The following is a 24990-nucleotide window of genomic DNA, read 5'->3' on the forward strand; positions in this document are numbered from 1 at the left end:
CAAATTAAGAACATGTAGTTATATATATACACACACGCATGTATATATACATAGAATAGATTATATCTGATTTTTTATTTTATTTTATTTTTAAAAATAAAAATTTCTAATTTTAATTAAAAATTTTATAAATATTTTTTCAAAGGGATGCTGACACTGTGGCAAGAAAATGTAATTACCCTAATTTATGGGGTCGAAAATAACACCCGCCGATGCGCCAGTTAACATGTTTGTCGGGAGATTGGGAGTTATGGGGCATGCTAGAATCGGTTGTCTGACGATTTTGCCCTCAAACTCACCCCATTTATGCCCATATTCAAATTAAAAATAACTGCATGTGAATTTAATAAAGAATTTAGAGGATGTTTGGGAGAGCTTAAAAGCTCTTCGGATCTTTGGTAAATTTTTTTAAAAACAACTTATAAGCTGTCAAAATAAGCTGTTTGATAGTATAAGCTGTTTTTTAAAAAGTAAGGGGAGGTACTTTTTTCAAAAGATCTTATTTTAACATTTTATTTCTCTAAAATAACCTTAAATATTTTAATAAATCTCCATCATATCCTGCACCTATTAAATATTAAATATTATTTTTTAAAAAAAATTCCAAATCACATAATTTTTTCTAAAATAAAATATTATAACAATTTTATTTTTTTATATATGTTTATTCTAAAACTATTTTCATATATGTATAACTCGAAACATTATTTTCATATAATTATACATTTTTTGGTAATTTCGACGATAAAAAGATCTTATAATACCAAACACATCAACATCTTTAAGTTATTTAAAATAAGTTTATCCAAACACTTTAACAACTTATTTTTAAAATAAGTTCTAACAGCTTATAAGCTCTTAAAACATCTTTTAAGCTCTAAAAGCTTATAAGTTTTTTTTAATAAGTTTAGCCAAACACCCTCTACTTGTGTGGACTAAACTATATATATATATATATATATAACTTAGATAGTATAATTATTGTGTTATATGCAAACACTTGTAAGATGATCTAATGTATTAAATTTGTGAGATGAATGATTCGACCGATGAAAATAATTTATTTTTTTATATGAAATATAATACTTTTTATTGTAAATAAAAATTGGATCAACTCGTCTTACGAAAATTGATTTATGAGATTTTCTTACAAAACATGTGTTTTTTTTTTTACCAAAATACAGTGATTGGGTAAATGATAAATTTTATATGTTATTAAGGACCTAAACAAGGCTTTATCTACTCCAATAATTGCAAAATCCTTAATCAAGAGTTTTCCGGACTCGATTCAAAAGAGCCGGAAATGGATTAAAGATGCAAACTATGCATCTTTTCAATTGAAAAAATAGATCTGGTCAACTCTTTTTAAAAAGAAAAAAGAAAAAACCCTAATCTTCGAGATGAAGACTATTTACAAAAAGAAAAGAAAAGAAATCAACAATAAAATGATAAAAATATTATTAATTAAAATACAAAAAATTAAATCAAATATCAATTAATGAATAAATGTGGAAGAAATAACATAAGAAATCCAAAAAAATTTCCTCTCATATCTCAATAGACATCTTCTCCATTATGTATTCGAGACAAACAAAAATGAAAAAACTCAAACAAATCAGATTCGTCGAAAAAATTACCGATCTAAAAACCTAATAAAAATAAAATCGCTTCGATTCACCGAAAAAGCAATGAATTATTAAATTCAAGATTAGAAATCACATGCAAACATTGAATCAGTTACAAATTATAAATTACCTGCAACCACGAAAAGCACCTACAAATTTTGAAGTTCAAGATTAGAAATCACTAGCTAACTTGGAATCAATGCGATAATTGATAGAGACGTGACATCGATAAGCAAAGGGAATAAGAAATTTGTAAGCAATTGATTTCACTTTTTGACTGTGTGCCGAATTTAAATCGAAAGAGATTATAAACTAGACATGAAAAAAAAGTGATAAAAACATAACGTATGTTTGGTAAGCATGTGGACAAGTGTTATATATGTTTCGCACACGGCATGAAAATTGAAAACACATGTATTTCTCTTTAAAATAATAATTTATTATGAGTCGAATCATTTCATAAAATTAACTCGTGATAACGTATAAGGTGAGTTTAGTTTTTATGCAAGTTGGAAATAAAAACAGGTACTTTGAGTGTAGAAAAGGAGTAAATATATATACGTTAATTTAATTTTAATTATTAACTATTTGGAAATAAGCACACGGAGAAAAATAATTTTTTAAAGTAGATCATTGTATTTAGACATGTGCTTATAAAAACGTTTTTATAAAAATATTTTTTTAAATTTTTTTATAAATATTTTAAAAATTATTTTAAGAATAAATAATGTGTTTGGAAAACTATTCTATAAAAAACATTTTAACATTTAAAAAATAATGTTGTTCATTTTTATTTTCCATGGCTACATTCTAAAAACATCAAAAAAATATTTGGAACACTTTTCTAAAAATATTTTTCAAAAAATTTATCCAATCACATATTTTAATTTTTTTTTTAATAATAAAACTTTCAAAACTTTTTTCAACTACGTCCAAACGCAACCTAAATTTTTACTCGCAACTCCTAAAACCTCCGCCGCCGCAACTACTCCTATTATGCTACCTCCGGCGGCTGGTCTCCGAACCCTAATCGAGCTTATTCCTGAAATTCATTGATGATTGATTTTCTCCAAACGATCACGAGGAAGCAATGTTTCTGTTGAGTGAAATAGAGCACACTCTAAGAGTACCACCTCATCTCCTCAGTCGACCTCTCAATGAAGCAATCAAAGGAGAGCTCGATTCTCTCTTCTTGGACAAGGTACATCTGTATGGAACTTTCGTTTTTTGACCTTCTTTTCATATTATTTACTGCTCCCACGTTGTTTTTATGAATGTAGATTATTGAAAACCTTGGCTTGTGCATAAGCGTGTACGATATTCATTCCATCGACGGAGGATTTATCCCTCCAGGAGAGGGTGCTTCTACTTATAAGGTGTGTAAATCTTGTCTTTTTTATCGGGCCTTTCTTTTATTTCGTGTTGATCACTGCTGCATTGTGTGTGTTACGCACTGTTTGTTGAATTGTTTTTCTTCTTTTGTGGCGTAAAAATTGCTGTAATTACGTGAATTCAAAATTCTCATGAAAAGAGCGACTTTATTCTTGAAAAGGCCATACCTTGTTCTATATGTTCCACGAATGGGTCAGGACTCAGGAGTTGATGTATTTTGGTGTTGAATTTGCATTTTTGTAAAAATTAATGCCAAAATTGAAGCTTTGTGTACTCACATTAACTGAATTCGGGACAGGCTGCTTCTGTTTTATGCTCTAATATTTACCAAATGAAACTTGAAGGAGAAACTGTGAGTTTTTCAAAACTGTATGCAACTATGTTAATTACAGTTTTGAACTTGGCTCGCGCCTCCCTTTTCTTGATCCTTTTGATGTCTTCTCTTGAAACATGTTTTGAATCTTCTGATCTATAGGTTTCCACTTTAGAGAAGATACTTTTTATGGTTTAATTTAGTGAGGTTCTGCAGGTTAGGTTCAGATTAGTGATGTTTCGGCCATTTGTGGGAGAAGTGATATCTGCCAGGCTGAAAGAGTCTAATAAAGACGGCCTACGATGTAAGGCTCACAACTGTTCAAATTCTCTATTTAGTTTTATTTCAGTTGTTTATGTCAAGGGCCATTTTTTTGTACTCAGACAACATAGTTGTATCACGACAATGGTGCCACAAGCAAAAGTACAGATTTTGTCAAAATATTCATCTGAATTTGGTTAATTTTGTAAAATGTCGAATACATGCTATGTTTAATAGGTCCACGCCTCCACGGGAACAAAGTGATGCAAAAATTATTGTTAAGGAGGTAGTGGGCACAATTTATAGTTGTATGGCAAAATTATTCACTTCATAATTTGCCGAGTTAAGCTGGCACTGACATTATTTGAAGGAGGCAAATTGAAACTAATCCATGTTATAAGATTTCAATAATTCAATCAAAGGCTATGTTGGTGTTCATGTATGAATGGCTTTAGTTGGCTGAAGAGAGAAGTTTCTTGCGTGATTTGATAGCTAAGGAAACTTTTGGTTAGACCTTACATTCCATTGCCATGTGCAATGCAGTATCTCATTTGAATGTAAGGCAAACATAAAAGGGGAGATTTGAAGAAGGGGTTCTGAAGTTGAATACCTTGCCGACAAATGCTTTGTGTGACCATTATTAGTTGTTATGTATCTGGATTATTAACTACTAAATAATGTCCTTGGCAGTGTCTCTTGGATTTTTCGATGACATTTATGTACCTGTCCCATTATTGCCCATCCCGAATCGCTCCGAACCTGATCCAGTGCAGAAGTGAGCGTCTCTATTATTTCGAAAGTTTTATGGAGATTATATCTTTAAAATGTCAGCTCATGCCATCTCTAAAATGATTCTTCATATCACATCCACAGTCATGCTTTAAATATATTTTCATTTCCATTTGCAGGGATGGTATCAGGTGGATCTGGGAGTATGGGGGGGAAAATTACCCCTTAGATGGGACGGATGAGGTTTGTGTCGTCCATTTTAAGTTTTTCGGTTAATTCATTTCAACAGTCTTGACACTTGTGTAAACTATTATTGTTTGTTTATTTATTTATTTATTTTTGAAAAATTTCATGGTGTAATTTCATTGAACAACTGTTGCATTTGACTGCAGGTAAGGTTCAGAGTTCACAAAATAAGTTATCCACCTATACCTGTAGATGAAGTGACAAAATCTGGTGAAAAAGAGCTAGAAGTGATGAAGCCGTTCGCCCCTATGGTGATCACTGTAAGCTTGTTTTTTGTAATATCTTTATAATATATTCCTGATTCTGGCTTCCTAAATACTATCAGACATTGAACAAAGTTCGATTAGTCTTTGTTCATTGACATTCTAAAGATCATTTGGCACATTGTTATTAAGAGCTCATAATGTCTGCGCCCAGGCTCAAGGCGCTGTGGGACCTAACCTTTTCACCTAAGGACATGCCAAATAAATGCTCTTGGCATGTGCCCTGGACATAAAACTATGCACCTCGGATAGAAAGGATTGCGTTGATTGTGTAAATTTTATGAAATCCAATGAACTAATGGTTCATATTTGCTAGTGCTCTAGAAAATATTTCTTCTTATTTTTGTCCAATTCCTTGTGTGTGTATATATATATTAAATTCTGTATGGCAATTTTTTTAGGATGTCTAAATTTTAAAATCTTATGGCTCAATGTGCCTTACTTCAGTAAGCACACATCTCAGCTTGTTCCTTGGGTCTACATTCTAGGGCACATGCAAGTCGCAGTCCGCGACCGCGTTGTGTGTTTATTAACTCTCAATTTTGCTTGTCGTTGGAGTTACATACTCGACTATGATTGACTTCAGAACAACTAAAGATGATGAATTGTCTTTACATTTTCTGGCAGGGATCACTTGATGGCGATGGTTTAGGTCCCATATCATGGTGGGTGTGATGGTTATATTAGATGATCGTCTACATCGAAGCCACCAAGGTGGTTGGTATTCTTTGATCTCACAAAAATGTCTGCTCTATCCCTGTCAAAGCACAAAATACGGTTAGTTATATGGCTTAGGTTGGCGAAGATTAGGCTAGGATAGACTGTAAGAGGCGTGTTTATATGTTGCTACTTGCGCGACTCGAGTTTTCTTGATTATTTTTCCAGTCCAAGCCATATATTGAATTGTTTCAATCAATGGAAATGACTGTAATTTCCAGTAACCAGAGGACAATGCAATAATTTTTTGAAGTCGGGATAATGCTTTATATTATATTTTGTTCTAATATATTGAATATTCGAATTGTAAGATTCCAGTGCAAATATTTATGTGCACAAAAAAACAATGGAAACATAATATGGAACATTAATTGTTGCGCGTTGCACGCATTAAGAATTGCCCTACGGCAGAGTACTTTAAAATATCGCTAATTTGTTTATTATGGATATAAAAAATAAATAAATAAAATGGACAAAAAAAGAAGAAGGCAAAAAGTAACGGATTTCCTAATAAACCGAAGAAATTCGTTTTGCAAGGTAAATTGATTATGACAATCGCACACATGGTTTTTCAATCTTTCACATATCTATCTAAATAAATGATAGAAAACTAGTAGTTGTTTACTTGTTTTTCAAATTATGCAAATAAAATTGATACATGATTTTAATGGGAGTATATGAGAAGATTTTACTATAAAGATATAATAAGATGTGATCTGATTATCATCTGGAAGTTAACTTGGTATTCCCGCTAAAATTCGATATTCTTGTGGACAACAAATAAGAATTGAGGTTCCTGATTGGTGCCCTCTTTGTCAAAACGCCAGAAGACAACTTCCATGTTCTTATCTCTTGCCCATCGGCACACAGGGTTTGGTGTCTAACGTCCATAGGCAGCTACATTGGTTCAAGGGGATCTTTTGAAAGATGATGGAACCATTTAGTTGCAACGAAATCACATAGTACTGTTGAGATTGCAGTAGTGGTGTTATGTAAGGCCAGGATTATGCTACACCGGATGAAGTTCACCAGGTGCAGCATCCACCATTCATGGGGCCCGGGTTTCACACAAAATTGTGTGGGGCCCGGGCCATGAATGGTCAGGATCCACCGGGTGATCTTCACCCGATGGAGCATAGCTCATCCCGTTATGTAGCTTGTGGCAGAATCAAAATGTAGTGGTTTGGAATGCGAAGGACAGCCCAGCAACAACGATTAATTGACATCCTTTCTCAGTGGAAAGAAGCTCGTCATGTGCCTCTGCATCTGCAATCTACACTTCGTCATCAGAGAACAGAAGTTGTTGATCATTGGACACCACCACCTACTGATTATCTGAAATATAACACGGATGACACGATGTTTACAAATAATGGTCAAGCAGGATATGGATGCATTATCAGGAATCATCAAGGAGCAGCAGTAGCAACCACTAAAAGGAAGTCTGCCCGAAATCACCGATACATCCATCGCCGAAGCACTGGGAATCAGGGAAGCTCTCAACTGGATAAAAGATATGCAACTCTCACATATTACCATCGAGTCTGATGCTCTATTGATTATTGAAGCTTTAAATTCTACATCAACAGACTCATCGTTTGTGGAATTAATTATCGAAGACTGTAAGATTCTTGCTTTGGATATTCAATCTCATTCTTTTGTTTTTATTCGTACATCAATGAATCATGCTGCTCATTTATTAGCTCGGGGAGCCAGTTCTTTGTGGTCTAAAAGGTTTAGTAGTTCTTTCGCCTTCTAATATTTCCGATGTAATCCGTCAAGACTTAATTTGATATATAATATTATGTTTTCTTCAAAAACAAGATATGATCTGAAAATAAGAAATTTCTTTCGTTGGATTTCCAATTTTGTCAATGGCTCGTGTCTTTTACCTCAAAATGATTAGAATCTAAAATTATATTTCATCACCTTTACCTTAAACAAAAAAACTCATTTTCTTTAAAATAAAAGAAGTCATTTTCTTTGTATATTAGACCAAAATTGAGTAGGTATCATTTAGGCATGTGTAGGCCGATCCTAACAATTTTTGGGTCTGAATCCATCTTTTAAAAAGGCTCTTAATTCATAATGTATGTTCATATTTTTTTAGTTTCATATCAGTTTTTTCGAATTAAATCAATATATTAAAGACAATATAAAAAAACTAAATACGCGACATTCAAAATATTTCTATTGCAATTAAATAATAAGATCAAACATGTCCAAAATGATCACTAAAAACAAATTACTTATTGATATTCTCGGCTTGACTTTGAATTAGTTCTTCAATTTTTAACTTTATTTTCTTCTTTTAAGACCAGACATATACTTGGGAGACACGATTGACCTAAAATTCAACATTTTGACTTAAAATTAATTCTCCAAATAACATGATTAGATTTAACATTTGCCCCCTAATGATGTGTATGTAAATTGAATGAAAATATTAAAAATAAGATAATTAAAATTACAAGCAAAAAATTCGGTAAACCCCAAATTAAGTTTGAAAACAATAGCTATATTCATTGAGGCCTTGAGTTTAGTCTGGATAAGCATCACAAACAAAAGAAGATGAATAAATGCATAAAGTTATCACCTATAGAATGAAATATAATAATGGAATCGACCGCTTAAATGGATAAATTAGCATATCAAGAATAATAAAAAAAATAATTAAATGATTATGAATTATTCTCATCCTATGAAATCAAAATTGACAAAATTTTGTCTCTGACTATTACCATAATCAACAAACTCAATAGATAATAGAGACAAAACAAAGACATGAAAATCACAATTCAAAAAAATAAATAAAATCAAAAACATGAAGATAGCCAATGCAACTCACGTGAAGAACAAAAAAGTCATTAAAAAAACAATTACATCTAGATTTCAAATATGAAATAGGCAAAAATAATTGATAAAAATACATATCGTAAGAGAAAATAAATCCTTCAAAACAAATCTGTTATGCGAGTCGTATTACTTTTGTTTTGGAAAATATTGATGTATAATAAATATAAATTAAATACTACTATATCTATATAATAGGTTTTTAAAAAAATTATGGGCTTCCAAAAATTATGGGCACGAGTCCATTGACTCTTTGGACTCTACATAGGAACGCCCTGGACATGTGTTAACGGACCAGTCACGGGTCAATTTTATCGACGTATTATTCATCTATTAAATGTACAAAATATCATCTCAGCTGAGATTAACGTAAATATCGTTCAAAATATCAAACATCCTAAAATAGAGAAATTTGGACACCAACTAGTGTAATGGTAATATGATAGTAGGGTTGGTCAAGTAGTCACGTATATCCATTTCACAAAGTTTACACATAAAATGATTTCACACGAGTCTTTGGACTTTGTCATTGAAATTTGCTCTGAAAATTTTAAATATTTATCGAGTATTGATTGTATAATTCGATATTGTTACTTTGATGAATAAATATTACCTTGGCTATTATCATCCAATAAATCTTATTGTTCTAAATTAAAAATATAAATAAAATTTTAAATTTCGAATTCGAGCTTGAATAAATATATCTGAGTTCAACAATAGGTCTCAACAATAACTATATTCAAATCATGAAACTTATATACACACAAACAAAAACTTTTTGAGATGATTTTACGAATCAATTTTATCGACATGTTATTCATCTATTAAATATACAAAATACCATATCAGCCGAGGTTAACGTAAATATCGTACAAAATATCAAAATCCTAAAATAGAGAATTTGATTTGGACACCAACTAGTGTAATTGTAATATGATAGTAGGGTTGGTCCATAATTTTTCAAACAGAGGCGCCAAGTTTGCTATTTCCCTCCCGCGCCTTTCTCCGCCGCTTCCCCGCCCTTTATCTCTCTCCCACATTCCACTCTTCCTCCCCGCTCGCTCCTCTCTCCCTTCTCCCACATACACAAAATGCGCTCCCACCTTCCCCATCCCGCCACCCCCATCTCCGACGCTGTTCTTGCCGTTAAACGTGGCAAGAAACGTGGGAATTATAGCTGCGGTCGGTGCGGGATGCCCAAGAAGGGACACTCGTGTCAGCTGCCCAGAAACGAGGATGAAGTCCTCTCTGTTTGCACTCCGGGCGCTGATGCGTCTTCCACCTCCGCCTCTGCGGTGGTGTCTTCGAAACTGGACGACAGTTCTCCTCTGTCCATGGTCCGGTCGCTGCCTCCGCCGATGCGTCGCCGGGCTCTGTCGTTTGACGATGTTAGTGTAGCTGTGTCGGCTGAGGAGTCGGAGACGGAGTGGGTTGATGATCCGGATCCAAACGCTTGTGGGTTTTTGCCTATGAGTTGTTTGTGGGAGGTGCTGCGGAGGTTGCCGCCGTTGGGGTTGATGTCTGCGGCGGGGGTGTGTAAGGGGTGGAGGGATACTACTCGGAGGATTTGGAGGGGGACGGAGGAGCTACGACTTGGGGTTCCGGCGAAAGCCCAGATAGGATTTCTTGGATCCGTGATGCAGAAATGCAGTGGACTCTTGAAACTTACTCTTAGAATCGAAAGGTCGGAATCACGGTGGCTGATGATCAGATCTAATCTTTTACGTACAGATTTGATATGAGAATACTAAAAATAATCTGATCACAGAAATGCAAAGCTAAAAATGCATAATTCAGTAAAATTTATAAGCTAATTAATATACTCAACGAGGAGCCATTGGATCTTAAAATTTTATTAGAAACTTCTTGATATAGGGGAAATTTTTTGAATGATGTTTCATTGGAACAATTATAATGGCTGACGAGTTGTGATCCATGCAATATTTGACCAAATGACTGATTCTTGATCTGATTATGTGTTGTTCTTGGTTTCCAGTGATTTTGATGCAACAATGCTGGCGTGCATTGCCTTCTCATGTCCTAACTTGCAGTCGATGCAGATTTTCACAGCTGATAACTCTGTCAATCGGATCTCTGGGTATTGATTTCTATCCTTCCTTCTTGATCTATGAATCTCACAATCTTTTCTTGGTTGACATAGATCAAGTCTTTTCTTCGTCTATTATGTCGTGCAATGGAAATGTTTCTAGGTAATAGACTTGGTTTTGATCTTAGATCTAAACATAGAAAATACTTGTAATTTTTTCAAAACTCACAACCCAAATGGTAAAAGAAGGAAAAAGATGGCTGCTTGAGACCTGGATCCGACCTTCTCTCCAATATGATCTCTACTTGAATTTACCCGATTCAATTATTCATCGGCTCAAAGTTGTCGGTCTGCCTTGTGAATATGCGATTTACCAAAATTACATGGCATATATGGACATGTAGATGCATAGAAAAATCTTGAACCTATAAAATAACTATAGATATATCTAGTTGGCTTGAGTCTAGATTGTTATACGTTGGTTGCAGTTGATTTTATCTAAGAAAACAATGATCTAGGTATCTATAATGTGTGTTTTTTTATTTGGTAGATTTCAACTTCAGATTCCTGAGTTGACAAAAGGTTGATCTTATTAGTTTTCTGGTTTAGGTGCTAAGCTAACTGCTATACACTCTTGCTTGGATATTTGCCTGGTATAGATAACTATTGAAGTTATATTTATTTCTATGTCTCCGTGTTTGTTAATAATAATAGCTTATTCTTCACAAGAAGTTGTGGAGTTTTCTTTATTTGAAGTAACTAAAAATCCAACATGATCATATGACTCAATTCAGGGAGGAATTAAGTCGATTTATTGCTGATAAAAGATGCATCACCAGTCTCAAGATGGAAGGGTGCAGTAATCTTGGGAGCTTTGTATTTTTTTCAAACACTTTATCTATTCTTTGGCTCTCAGATCTTCACTCGCTGTCAAAGACGGTACTTACTCTTCAGATTCAGTGTGTGCTTGTGATCATGTCTGCTTCCGTTATCTGTTTGTTCTAACCATTGTGATTTTGTTCAAAATCTTGCATAGGCCTTCAATTTACCAAATTTGAAGGAGATATCTCTGGGCTTCTCCCAACAAGAAAACGATAACACAGATCTCACAGCCGTTATGGATGCTCTTGGAAGAAGCTGCCCAAAGCTGCAAAACATCCACATGGCTTCAGTCCGGCTTTCACATGCTGCCGTGCTAGCTCTAACAGCTGCGAATTTGAGGTTGGTTTTGTTTAGATATGATGAACAATTTGTTTCAATGAATGCTTCTGACTGAGTTCAATGAACAATGTGTCATCCCTTTAAATTATAGGGGATTGCGGATGCTGTCTCTCTTACTTGGATCAGCGATAACTGATGGATCGGTAGCATCAATTTGTTCAAGCTACCCAAATCTCGAATTGCTTGATCTGAGTGGGTATGTTTCCAGTCCTAGCTGTATTTTTCTCCCCAGGCTTGAAATGTAGAAATGTGCATGAACTTCTTACTAACTGGACAAATATCTCCACTGATGCTAATTTGTTTTGCTTCGATGGATAAATTATAAATTTTCTTGTTTCTATTTTCTTTATATAGGTCGAGCATCACCGACAGTGGCATTGGAATGATTTGCAATGTCTTTCCTGAAACATTGTCGAAACTTCTACTTGCTCTTTGTCCCAACATCACTTCAAGTAATCCTCGATTCCTGTGATAAAATTATTGTCGATAAAGATGATACATTTTTTATCTTCTAAGTTAAACGTCTGTGTGGATGCATCCTCTGTAGGTGGGATTCAATTTGCTGCTGCTCAATTGCCCCGTCTGGAACTCTTGGACTGTGGAATGACAATATGTGATCCCAGTTCGCAAAACTGTACTGATGAAGAGGATTATGACTCCAGGTTACATGAAACACCCAACAGCAAGCTGCATCTTGTATACCAGAAGTTAATTATCAAACATAATCGGTTGAAGAAGTTAAGCTTATGGGGTTGTTCTGGATTGGATGTAAGATTCTTTTGCTTGCAAGTGCACTTTATTTTTGCCTCTTGCTGAATTTTGCATGGATTTCATTCTAGAGTAAGCATGCTACTTTTAAAACTGCAGGCCTTGTATTTGAACTGTCCTCATCTTAAAGATTTGAACCTCAATTCTTGTAGAAACCTACATCCAGGTAGTTCATCTCAATTCATTTGAACAAGCTATGATTATGGTGCCGGGGTTTTTCTTTTCTCATGTTATAACAATTTGCACTTGACACCAGAGAGATTGCTACTTCAATGCCCTGATTTAGAAAGTGTTCATGCATCTGATTGCCAAGATTTGCTGGTCAAAACAATTGAAAATCAGGTAGCAGCCTAACTACCTTAATTTCTCCATTGTGGGTCATAATATTTCAGTTTCAAATATTTTTTCAGCGCAGTATGAGTTGAGGGTAAAATCTATTTGTCTCTGACTGATTTCAAAAGCGGCTGGAAAATAGATGAGAAATGATTGGGAGTAAAAATTCACGTATTTTTTAATTTATTGGTGAAAATCACTTATTCTCCAATGATGTGCTTATACTACAGTCTTTATGAATTTTAACTGTTTCACTCACTCAAATGTATCCATTTCAAATATAAAAAAGAAAAAAAAATCTTTTTATCTCTTATCTTACAAATTTTAGTTGTACACAATCCATGAAAAATCGACCTTTGTTTTTATAGGCTAACGAGGCACACAAGTTATTAGCTTGTAAATTGAATTGATAAATCATCAAAGTGTGAAAAAGAAGAAGAATATACAGAGCTTTATTATGGGAGTACATAGACGTTACTGTTGTGTGTTTTGCTTGTTGATCTCTGTCTTTCATGTAGGTCAACAATAGCTTTCCTGCTACAGAAAAACATTTCCCATCCAAACGAATGCCCGATGGTTCGAAACGAGTACAAGTCCCATATTTTTACAGCCCTCAGGTACTATTCCAATCCTTCCATCTTATGATCTTGAAATGGTCTTTGACAAGCAACAATCTAGCACACTTTCAAGTGACTCGGTCACATTTTCTTGAATAATTGTGCATGTTACGATCTTTTGATCATCATTTCCCAATGTGCCTCACTTCTGGTCCACCTTTGCAGCATTCTGATGACGACAAGGAACGAAGAAGGGGCGTAAAACGCCCGTGTCTAGTGGTTGCAAGTTAGTCGAATGCGGTGACAGCATTTGCCTATCTATTGTTTAACTCAGAAGGATTTTATCTGGATTTGTTCATGCAATTCATTGAGGCTTGTTATGCCTTGGTATGTGGTATAAAAATTTGAATACAATGTTTCTGTTTCAATAAAGGATCAATAGAGTAGACTCTAATAAGATAAATTAAGTTATTTACTCTGCAACAACAATGTTGTATTCTCCCTTTAAGGGATAGAAGCTATTCTGTAATCAAAAAGTTCAAAATTTTATGTACAATTTCTTCTAAAAGAATAATCATTACCTTAATATTTCCAACATTTTCATATAGCATATGTCGTGGACCAATATTTTCGACAAAACCAAATTGAATCATTTCCATTATATGTTTGTATATCAAAGAAAAATGACCATTGATGCTCAAGTCAGTATAGTGATGGGAAATAAATGTTGGAAATTTGTGAATGAAATGGGATTTGAAGTTTCATAATGTAAGTCAAACTCATTCTTCTCTTCGTTGTAAGTTCCAAGTTTGGATTATAGGATTGGGTTTTTAGGACATCATAAGTGTTTGGAAGGGAAAACGTTATTAGGTTGGGTCTCAAGAAAAAAAACGAGCTTGATTTGTTTTTTATTGTTAGTTTTAAGTTTGGATTATGATATTGGGCTCATAGGACACCAGAAATATTTGAAAAGGAAGACCCAATTAGACTGGGTCTCAGGAAATAAACGCGAGCATCTACCTTCTTTGCAACCGAACAACACAAATGTTCCTCTGCCTGCATACGTACTCACTTTAGAATTCCTTTTTCCTTCTCTCTACATTTTCGTCATTGACTTCTTGCTTGGGAGTTCTTGTCATATTTTGTTCGTTGATATTCAAGAACATTGTTGCGATGCAATTCGTCAATAAAAGTCGTTATATCTTAATGATGATTGCTACATTATCACTTTATTCTGAGAAATTTCGTTTTACGAAAAAAGAACTCGGTTCTTTTCTTGACTTCGCTTACAATATTACCATTCTGTTTTAGAAGTGCTCAATACAGAAAACAATAATATGTAAACTGAATTTTATAAGTAATTGCATAAATGATTGTGTATTATTTTTTTGAAGCCAATGATTGTGAATATATTTTCTTGGAGAAATTCTACGCTACAACGAGAGAAATACTTATCTTTCAATGTATTTTTCAGATGTTCGTGCAAACATCACGCAAAACACATCAGATGTTCGCGCGAATATCTCACTGAAAAAAACATGTGGATCCATCATACTTTTGTTAGTTTTTTAACGTAATGTTCACGCAAACAACTAAAGAAATTGATATGAAGAACATGCGGTGTAACATAAAAAGTTACTTTTCTTGGATATATAATTTTCAAGCTGTCAAACTTCTGATTAATGAGTACTTTTAGCTTACAATATTTAATACATTATCATATTGGTCGATAAATATCGAGTAATCTTTCCATGATAAATGAATTTTAAATAAAAGTTATGTTTTCCTGCTATTGAACTTCAATAACAACATAAAAGCAAAATAGAGTTGATGTGTTTTATATTTTATTATTAGTTCTTGTTGAAAATATTATTATTATTAATATTATGTTGAATATTGAATGTTGAATGTTGAATATTGAGTTGTAAAATGTGGAAAATTAGTGTGTGATGATGTAGATGATGATGTATTTATTTTTGGACTAATCTCAAATGTGGATCTATAAATAGGTCTTCATTTGTGATGAAAAAAACAATTGAGTTGAGAGAAAAATATTATAAAGTGTAGAGTTTGATATATTTTGAGTTTTGGAGTTTTTACTTTTTACCATAAATTTTTACTTTTTCACAACACGTTATCAGCACGATCGCTCGAAGGTTCTCTATATTTTTCGACGCTCCAAAATACAAGAAGAAGTCAAAAATATTCAACAAGTAAGAATTTTAATTTTACTGTTTATATATTTTTATTGTGTATATATTAATATATAATATCATGTTATGAAAAAAATAAGTTTTTTTTCAAAACTTGTTATAAATCCTGGGAGGATGTTAAGACGACATCCCACACTCCCGATAAGAGATACGACAAGTATAAAAGCCTCTAAGGTTTTTAAACAATAACATGATATATATTTATTATGTATATATATTAACTGTATCAATATATAATTTCATGTTATTATATAAAAGGTTGTCTATGACACTGACCTTATAATAACGTGATATGATATAAATTATTGTGTATTTATATACTAACCATATTCGTATAATCTCATGTTATTATATAAAAGGTTGTCTACGACACCGATCTTATAATAATGTGATATGATATACTATACCTGACTTTATACTAACTATATTGGTATAATTTCACAATATTATATAAAAGATTGTCTACGACACCAATCTTATAATAATGTGATATGATATACATAATTATTTAATTATGATTATCATTATATGCATTGCATCATTATCACAAATATTCAACACATACTCAATTTTTTCCTTACCCCCAACGGTCACAAAACGGCTAGTTTTTTGCCTATAAATATGTTCACTCAAACTCATTTTCAATCACACCAAAATTTATTCTTTCTCTCAAAATATTTTCTCGATTTTTCGAAGATGAAGATGATGGCATTTATAAGGCTATTTTTCATAACGGCTATGATCATCATGCTCACGAGTCTTGTACTCACCAGCGATTTTTCACCGCACACATTTTATCTATTTTTAAACATACTTGTACTCGTCGTTTATCCATTATTTTGTATTGTCATATTAATGGAAATTAACTAATAAAATGCATTGTTGTTTTTCTAGTACCATCATGTCAAATTTGGCAAAACTTAAATTCGTTGCTCTCGATATCACTAGAAAAGAACAACGAATTGTTAATAAGAAATCATCAATCCCGACCCACTGGATCAACGACATTTCCTGAAGCAAATGTCGTAATGAAAAATGAAAACCAAAATCAAAGGCATAAACAAGATTTTGGTCGTGGTCGAGGAAGTGGATGTGGTCATGAACGTGGATATAAAAATGATCGCAGTCGTGGTTACGGCCGTGGATATGAAAATAATCGAGATAGTTACTTCAATAACTAATCTCAAAAGAACGTCACGAACCACCCAAAAGGGCAGCATGAAAATATGAGTAAAAATAAAAATCATTCAAAAAGATATGAGAGTGCTTATTATAAATGTGGCACTCCAAGAAATTGGTCATGTACCCCTGAGCACTTATGTAAGCTCTTTAAAGTATCGATAAAGGAGAAAGAAAAAGATACCAATTTTGTTGAAATCAGTAACCATTTAAGTGGTTCAACTTATTTCAATGCTGCCGATTTTTTCAAATGATTTCGAGAACATTGATTAATATATTGGTGGGACTAGAATGTAACATGCTATATTTTTCATGCATTCTTATGAAACATGATATATTTTGCATATATATATTATCCTTGATTTTTCTTTATTATATTTTTTGTGAAGTTTGATATGGAAAATGCTATGAGCAAACATGGAAATAATATCATGAAAATTTGCATACCAGATAGTGGTACAACACACACTATTCTGCGAGATGAAAGATATTTCTTGGAAATAAAACCAACAAAAATAATGGTGAATACCATATCAGGTCTTGTAGACTTGATTGAAGGTTGTGAAAAAGCACATTTTTTGTTACCTAATGGTACAAAATTTTTGATAAATGATGTCTTATATTCACCACAATCGAAAAGAAATTTGTTGAGTTTTAATGACATATACTCTCATGGGTATGATACTGAGACGATAACTGATGAAAATCAGAAATATATGTGTCTTACCACATATAAATCAGGAAAGAAATATGTGGTTGAAAAATTATCAATGCTTCCTACTGGATTGCATTATACACATATAAGGCCAATCGAATCAAATATGGTGATTAATAGTTCTTCAATATTAACAAATTGGCATGATCGATTGGGACATCCTGGTTCAATAATGATGCGAAGAATTATTGAAAATACGCATGGTCATCCATTGAAAGACCAGAAGATCTTTTTCAATATAAAGCATGTTCTCTTGGAAAACTTATTATAAGACCATCGCCAGCTAAAATCCAAACTGAATCACCCATATTTCTTGAACGTATTCAGGGTGATATTTGTGGGCCAATTCATCCACCATGTGGACCATTTCGATACTTTATGATATTGATCGATGCCTCTAGTAGATGATCATATGTATGCTTATTGTCAACTAGGAATGTGGCATTTGTAAGATTGATGGCTCAAATAATAAAAGTACGAAATCAATTTCCCGATTATACAATCAAAAAAATAAGACTTGATAATGCTGGAGAATTTACATCCCAGACTTTCAATGATTATTGTATTTCAATGGAAATCACTGTTGAACATCCTGTAGCTCATGTTCATACGCAAAATGGATTAGCTGAATCATTGATTAAACGTCTACAACTGATTGCTAGACAAATGATTATGAAAACAAAACTCCTTATTTCTATATGGGGACATGCAATTTTACATGCTGCGGCATTAATTCGCATCAGACCAAGTGTATATCATAAATTCTCCCCATTGCAACTTGCATTTGGTAAAGAACCAAATATCTCTCATCTGAGAATTTTTGGATGTATGGTGTATGTGCCTATTGCACCACCTCAACGATAAAAAATGGGTCCACAAAAAAAATCGGTATTTATATCGGTTATGATAGTCCATCAATCATTCGATATCTTGAGCCTTAGACAGGCGATGTGTTTACAGCACGCTTTGCTGATTGTCATTTTAATGAAGAAATCTTCCCAGTGTTAGGGAGAGAAAAGAAACACATCGAAAAAGAAATCACATGGTATGTACCATCATTGTTACATTTGGATCCAAGGACCAAATAATGTGAGAAAGATGTACAGCAAATTGTGCACATGCAAAGAATTGCAAATCAAATTCCAGATGCATTTGCAGACACAAAAGGGGTAACAAAATCATATATACATGCTGTAAATGCCCCTGCTCGAATTGAATTCCAAAGAAACAAATTGAAGACACTCATGATGTCATAAAACGCTTGAAGCGTGGAAGACCAGTCGGTTCCAAGAATAAAAATCCTCGGAAAAGAAAAGGCATAGAGAAACACGACGATCATAAAATAAAAAATGGTGTTCCAGAAGAATCACCTGATGATGAAAATATTCTGTCAGAACCACAAACTGACGAGAATCGTGAAATCTCTATCAATTATATTAATACTGGAAAAATATGGAACCGAAAAGACATAGAAGATATTGATGAGATATTTTCTTATAATGTGGCTTGTGACATCGTAAATGAAAATGAGGATCATGAACCAAAATCTTTTGGTGAATGTAAAACTCGTCATGATTGGGTCAAATGGAAAGATGCCATTCAGGTTGAATTGGATTCGCTGAATAAACGCAATGTTTTTGGACCTATAGTCCTCACACCTAAAGGTGTAAAACCTGTTGGATACAAATGAGTTTTTATTCAAAAGCGAAATGAAAAAAATAAAATAGTCAGATATAAAGCTAGACTTGTTGCACAAGGTTTTTCTCAAATGCCTGGAATTGATTATGAAGAAACGTATTCTCCTGTTATGGATGCAATTACGTTTCGATATTTGATTAGTTTGGCAGTGTCTGAAAATTTGGAAATGTGTCTTATGGATGTTGTTACAGCTTACTTATACGGATTACTTGATAGTGATATATACATGAAAATCCCTGAAGGATTTAAGATGCCTGAAGCACAAAGTTCAAAACCCAGAGAATTTTATTCTGTAAAATTGCAAAGATCATTATATGGGTTAAAGCAATCTGGCCGAATGTGGTATAATCGGCTAAGTGAGCACTTGATGAAAAAGGGATATGTAAATGATCCAATATGCCCTTGTGTTTTCATCAAGAAAACAACATCCGGATGTGTAATTATTGCTGTATATGTTGATGATTTAAACATCATTGGAACGAATAAAGAAATTCAAGAAGTTATGATATACTTGAAGGAAGAATTCGAAATGAAGGATCTTGGAAAAACCAAGTATTGTCTGAATTTGCAAATCGAACAAAAAGAATGTGGAATTTTTGTTCACCAGGCAAATTATACAGAAAAGATCCTTAAACGTTTTAATATGGATAAATCAAATCCATTAAGTACTCCAATGGTTGTAAGATCATTAAACATAGAAAAGGATCCATTCCGTTCATGTGGAGATGATGAAGTTATTCTTGGTCCAGAAGTACCATATCTAAGTGTCATTGGTGTCCTTATGTATCTTGCAAATTGCACTAGACCTGATATATCTTTTGCTGTAAATTTATTGGCAAGATTCAGTTCATATCCAACAAAGAGGCACTGGAACGGAATTAAACATATATTTCTTTATCTACGAGGAACAACAGATTTGGGACTTTTGTACTCAAAAGACACCAATCAAAGTATCATTGGTTATGCTGATGCTGGATATTTATCTGATCCACATAAGACACGTTCTCAAACCGGATATGTATTTACTCGTGGAGGCACCGCAATTTCTTGGCGTTCACAGAAACAAACACTCGTAACAACTTCATCAAATCACGCTGAGATTATTGCGCTACATGAAGCAAGCCGTGAATGTGTTTGGCTAAAATCAATGGCACAACATATCCAAACTTCTTGTGGATTATCAGTAGACAAGAAGCCTGTGACGTTGTATGAAGACAATGCTGCATGTATTGCTCAAATGAAAGAAGGATACATCAAAAGTGACAGAACAAAACATATACCCCCAAAGTTCTTTGCCTACACTGAGCTTGAGAAGAATAAAGATATTGATATCTGTTATATTCAATCAAGTGAGAACTCATCAGATTTCTTCACAAAGTCACTTCCCACGACGATATTCAAAAAGCATATATACAACATTGTGATGCGCAATCTTCGGAATATGTGAAGAATCACTAATGTTAACATGAGGGGGAGTTTACGTGGCTGCACTCTTTTTCCCTTACTATGGTTTTTATCCCACTGGGTTTTTCCTAGTAAGGTTTTTAACGAGGCAGTATAAAATACGTAATGAAGACAGTCATCATATCACGATCATCATCACAAGGGGGAGTGTTGAAAAATATTATTATTATTAATATTATGTTGAATATTGAATATTGAGTTGTAAAATGTGGAAAATTAGTGTGTGATAATGTAGATGATGATGTATTTATTTTTGGACTAATCTCAAATGTGGATCTATAAATAGGTCTTCATTTGTGATGAAAAAAACAATTGAGTTGAGAGAAAAATATTATAAAGTGTAGAGTTTGATATATTTTGAGTTTTGTACTTTTTACCATAATTTTTTACTTTTTCACAACAGTTCTAATATTTTCTTGAATTTACACACATTCTTATATAAGGTTTAACAAGTACAAAGTCTGACGAAACATAAACGTTACAACCAAGTTTCAAATTTTACAAACTTATGTAGGTTTATAACAAAATTAATCATGAAAATGTGTTTTGAGTTATTATTATTATTTTACTTGTATTAACTTGATTAATAGGTTAACTTTTAAGAATAAATATTTAAATTTTCGAGTTATCCAAAACATAAGTTTCAAAATCGTAAATTGTGTGAAACATAATTTTTGTCTCTTAATCGCAAAAAAAATGAATTTAAAAAAAAAACAAAGAAAAAAATTGTAACAATTCTATCTTAACCCGCGCTCTTTACAACACACTAGTTATATTATGCGAATTGCGAAGACGTATCATCGAATTATTGTGCGAAAATGTCCGACCAAAACTCAAAAGAAAATTCATTAAAAAAAAAAAAATCGAAAGAAAATAATAAACATAAAAATAAATGAGTGGGTGTACAAAGCCCACGATGGTGGTGTGGCCCAAACTGACAGTAAGGAATGAAAGTAGGGCCTCTATTTTATGGAATGGGCCACAGTTGGGCCCAAAAACGAAAGCCCATACCTATGTCCACGTGTGGTGGCCCACATATCGACATCACCGTTAATGTCTTGCACGTACACAACAGTCAACACGATTGGCTTTATTCTTTGAACCTATCAATTCATGCATAGCATCTAGCAAAATATATATATAAAATCCAATATTAAAGAATAATAAATTTTTTTCACATTAAATTATTTAATGTGCTTGAGGATGTGGAATGGATGTGGTATAAACCAATTAGTTTTGAAATATGAAGGCATAGGCGGTAAGTTAGATCCTACCTATACAGACACTGCATTGACATAGATCTAACGGTGTATATTTATCAATAAATGTGGTGTTAATTATTTTTTAGTGGACCCCACATATATTGATTAAAACGGGACGTTTAAACTGTTTGAATAAGAGGCGGAGTGCCAGAGTCGCACATAAAGCTCAGGTGACTCAAATTTTTATTTTTATTTTTATAACATTAATTTTGGAAATTTTAATATTTGTGCGTGTAACTCAATTAAAAAAGTAAAGAATTTCAGCGTTTAAAATTCTCGTCCAAGTAGATTAGTCATTATGGGTGGCTCTGCCGTAGCCCTAAAGTTTAAAAGATTGAAAAGATCATTACAACTAATTATACCGAAAAATACATCCAGCGATAAACATTTCATTCGACAACGACCAAAATATATTGAAACGTGTAGCGCCAATGTATTACAAAATTCAATTTTTTTTTTAAAATAAAAAAAACATCATAATACGATCAATTTAAGAAGTGGACCTTTTTGTTAGGATGCCAGCATGCTTAATGTGACATTTAGTTTATTTTTATCCAATGCCACTTGCATTGTACTTTCAGCCATTTTTAGTTGTTTTTTTTTTTTTTTTTTTTTGTTTTTTTTTTATTTTTTTATATGGATATATGATGGGGGAAATTTGTTTTTGGCACATATAGAACCTCACGGGTTGGTTCTATTTAGGAAATTAATTTTAAAAGTTTGGGAAGTTGATTGCGTATAGAATATTATATTAAACCAAAGGTGCATGTGCACATTTTTTTTTTAAACAAGACCTCTTTTTCCTATGCTTTGGTGATATTTCAACTTACAAATGTTGAGAGAACGATCGAAACATGATATTTGAGATGTTATATAGTTTAAAGTATTAGAGTTATATTGTTTATATAATTGAATTGATATTAGAGATGAGATCACGTGTTTGATTATTGAGAACATTATTGAAAGTGAGATTGTTAAAAAGCTATTATTTTGGATAGTGATATAAACATGAACACCGCAAAATCTTAATCGACATCCAACATGAAACATTATGATTAAGTGCCCGTTTGAATTTGATAGATATTTTTTTAAAAAAGTTCTTTTTTAAGCTAAAATTTTTAACTTTTGAAAAAGCTCTAGTTTTGACTTAAAAAATGTTTTTTTAAGCACTTAAATGGCCACACAAACACTTTGTCAACCAAAAAAGCACTTTTTTTTATTTATTAAAAAAGTATTTTTCTAATTTGGCTTTTGAAACCAAACGAAGCCTAAATGTCTCACTTTCTAGACAAACACGATCATCGTTTTCATAATATACTATATCGACAAACATTTGAGTTATGAATTAGTTGGTTCACAAATCACAAATGATTGAATTGAGCAATAACTTAATTTACACACGTAAATATACTTTGAACCCAAGTTATTTTGTTTATTTGATCATAAATGGTTGGAGACTAAAATTTTATTAGTATTTCATAAGAAAATTAAAAAATTTCATTAATTGAAGCCAAAGGCCCAAAAATGTTCAAGTAAAAAAAATTAATATTAAGAACAAATTCAAATAATTTTATTTTTTTATCAGAATTTTTTTATTTAATATAAGATTAAATTTCAATTTTTATAACATGTCACGTGTACAATGCACCGCACCTAACTCCCATACAGAACAGGGCCCATCAATCAATACCTACATGTGCTTTGTGAAGCCCATCTACCGACGAGCTCTGGGCCCACCACACATGGGCTGATGGTCCTATTTGCCCCTCATCCAAAGGGAGATTTAAAATAATTTTCAATTTCCTATTTTTTTCCCAAAAAATTACGCCATTCAGTTTTTTATATTTAATTAAATTATGCAATTAAATAAATTTTTAGATAATTAGATTTATATTAGAAAAATATTTATTAAATAATTTGTTGAAGCATATGGATCGGTCAATCTCAATTCTCATGCTTTGTATTTTACAAATTACAATCATGGACTCATGGTATTATATTTTTCTAAAGATAATATGAAAAATGTTACAATTTTTTTGGTAATATTTATATTACTTATAATATTGAAAAATAAAGTGACCCATATTGTTAAATTTTGTGACAAATTTATAAAAATAAAAGGCTACATACGTTATTGACTTAAATTGACTCCATCGATTGATGTGATTAAACCATCATAGGGGCTCCCCTAATAAGGATTTGAGAAGGATATAAAGCCATATATTAATTAAAGAATGAAACCAATATGCAATTTCACAATTATTATTACGAGTCTATATAATTAAGAATATGATTAAATTTGTAAAGATAAAATCACTAAGCAATTAATATTCAAAAGAAATTTCTAGGAGTTTATAAAAGATGAAATGAATTTTATATAGGAGAAATCATTCATAGGATAATCTTGATAATTTAAAATAAATAAATTAAAGTGTTATTAACATTTGTTTGAAACATAAATAACACTAATCCTTTGATGACAACTACTATTTTTGTCGTAAAAAGAGCAATAAAAACTTCTATTTCTGATCCGTCTGTTATCTTATTGCATCGATTCATGTTTGAAGCTCAATTATAACAAAATTTTTTATCCAACTCAAAAAAAAAATTTCCAATATTGATTATATTTAAAATTTAACTATGTTTATTCAATAAGTAGGACATCTTTCAAGATTTTTATGATTATTATAAACCATATAATGTTGAATAAGTTCTTAATTTTTTTTTTAAAAAATCACATGAAATACTTAACCCTACTTTTTTAAGTATCACTTTTCGTCGCCGTAATTTCATCCAATGCATAAATAGTTGACTTAAATTTTTAATTTTTATTTTATTTTAGTAATATGATATTTCAAATGGATGATCCAGTGGCTATAATTAATTTTACCAACACCCCAAGAACTCATCCGTCCACATAAATATTAAAAAATTTCTAATAGTAATTAAAAAATATAATGTAAAAAACGTTTCTCAATTAAAAAATAACTAAATCTAAATTTTAAATATTACTTTTGGTCCCCATAATTATGTTAAATGCCCAAAAAGTTGACTTATATAATATTTTTCTTATGGATGATCCAATGGTTATTAATTAGTTTTACCAACAGCAGAAGAAGTGATCCCCACCGTTG

The 24990-nt window shown here is 32.4% G+C and overlaps 2 protein-coding genes across 2 annotated transcripts; both read left to right on the plus strand.

Annotated features, from left to right (window-relative positions):
- Positions 1-2569: 2569 nt before the first annotated feature.
- On the plus strand, positions 2570-5835 carry LOC140875113 (uncharacterized). The gene is made up of 7 exons (XM_073278658.1): positions 2570-2826; positions 2906-3001; positions 3547-3634; positions 4282-4366; positions 4500-4563; positions 4713-4826; positions 5457-5835. The coding sequence occupies exons 1-7, from the start codon at positions 2716-2718 to the stop codon at positions 5502-5504; spliced, it is 606 nt and encodes a 201-aa protein (XP_073134759.1). The 5' UTR covers positions 2570-2715; the 3' UTR covers positions 5505-5835.
- Positions 5836-9386: 3551 nt separating this feature from the next.
- On the plus strand, positions 9387-13807 carry LOC140875539 (F-box/LRR-repeat protein 17). The gene is made up of 11 exons (XM_073279249.1): positions 9387-10083; positions 10396-10497; positions 11241-11385; positions 11483-11667; positions 11759-11863; positions 12022-12119; positions 12215-12435; positions 12535-12601; positions 12692-12777; positions 13287-13385; positions 13551-13807. Exons 1-11 carry the CDS (start codon positions 9491-9493, stop codon positions 13614-13616), a joined length of 1767 nt encoding a protein of 588 aa, XP_073135350.1. The 5' UTR covers positions 9387-9490; the 3' UTR covers positions 13617-13807.
- Positions 13808-24990: the final 11183 nt, after the last annotated feature.

The sequence above is a fragment of the Henckelia pumila genome, chromosome 1, assembly GCF_033568475.1.
Source record: "Henckelia pumila isolate YLH828 chromosome 1, ASM3356847v2, whole genome shotgun sequence".
Classification (NCBI taxonomy): domain Eukaryota; kingdom Viridiplantae; phylum Streptophyta; class Magnoliopsida; order Lamiales; family Gesneriaceae; genus Henckelia; species Henckelia pumila.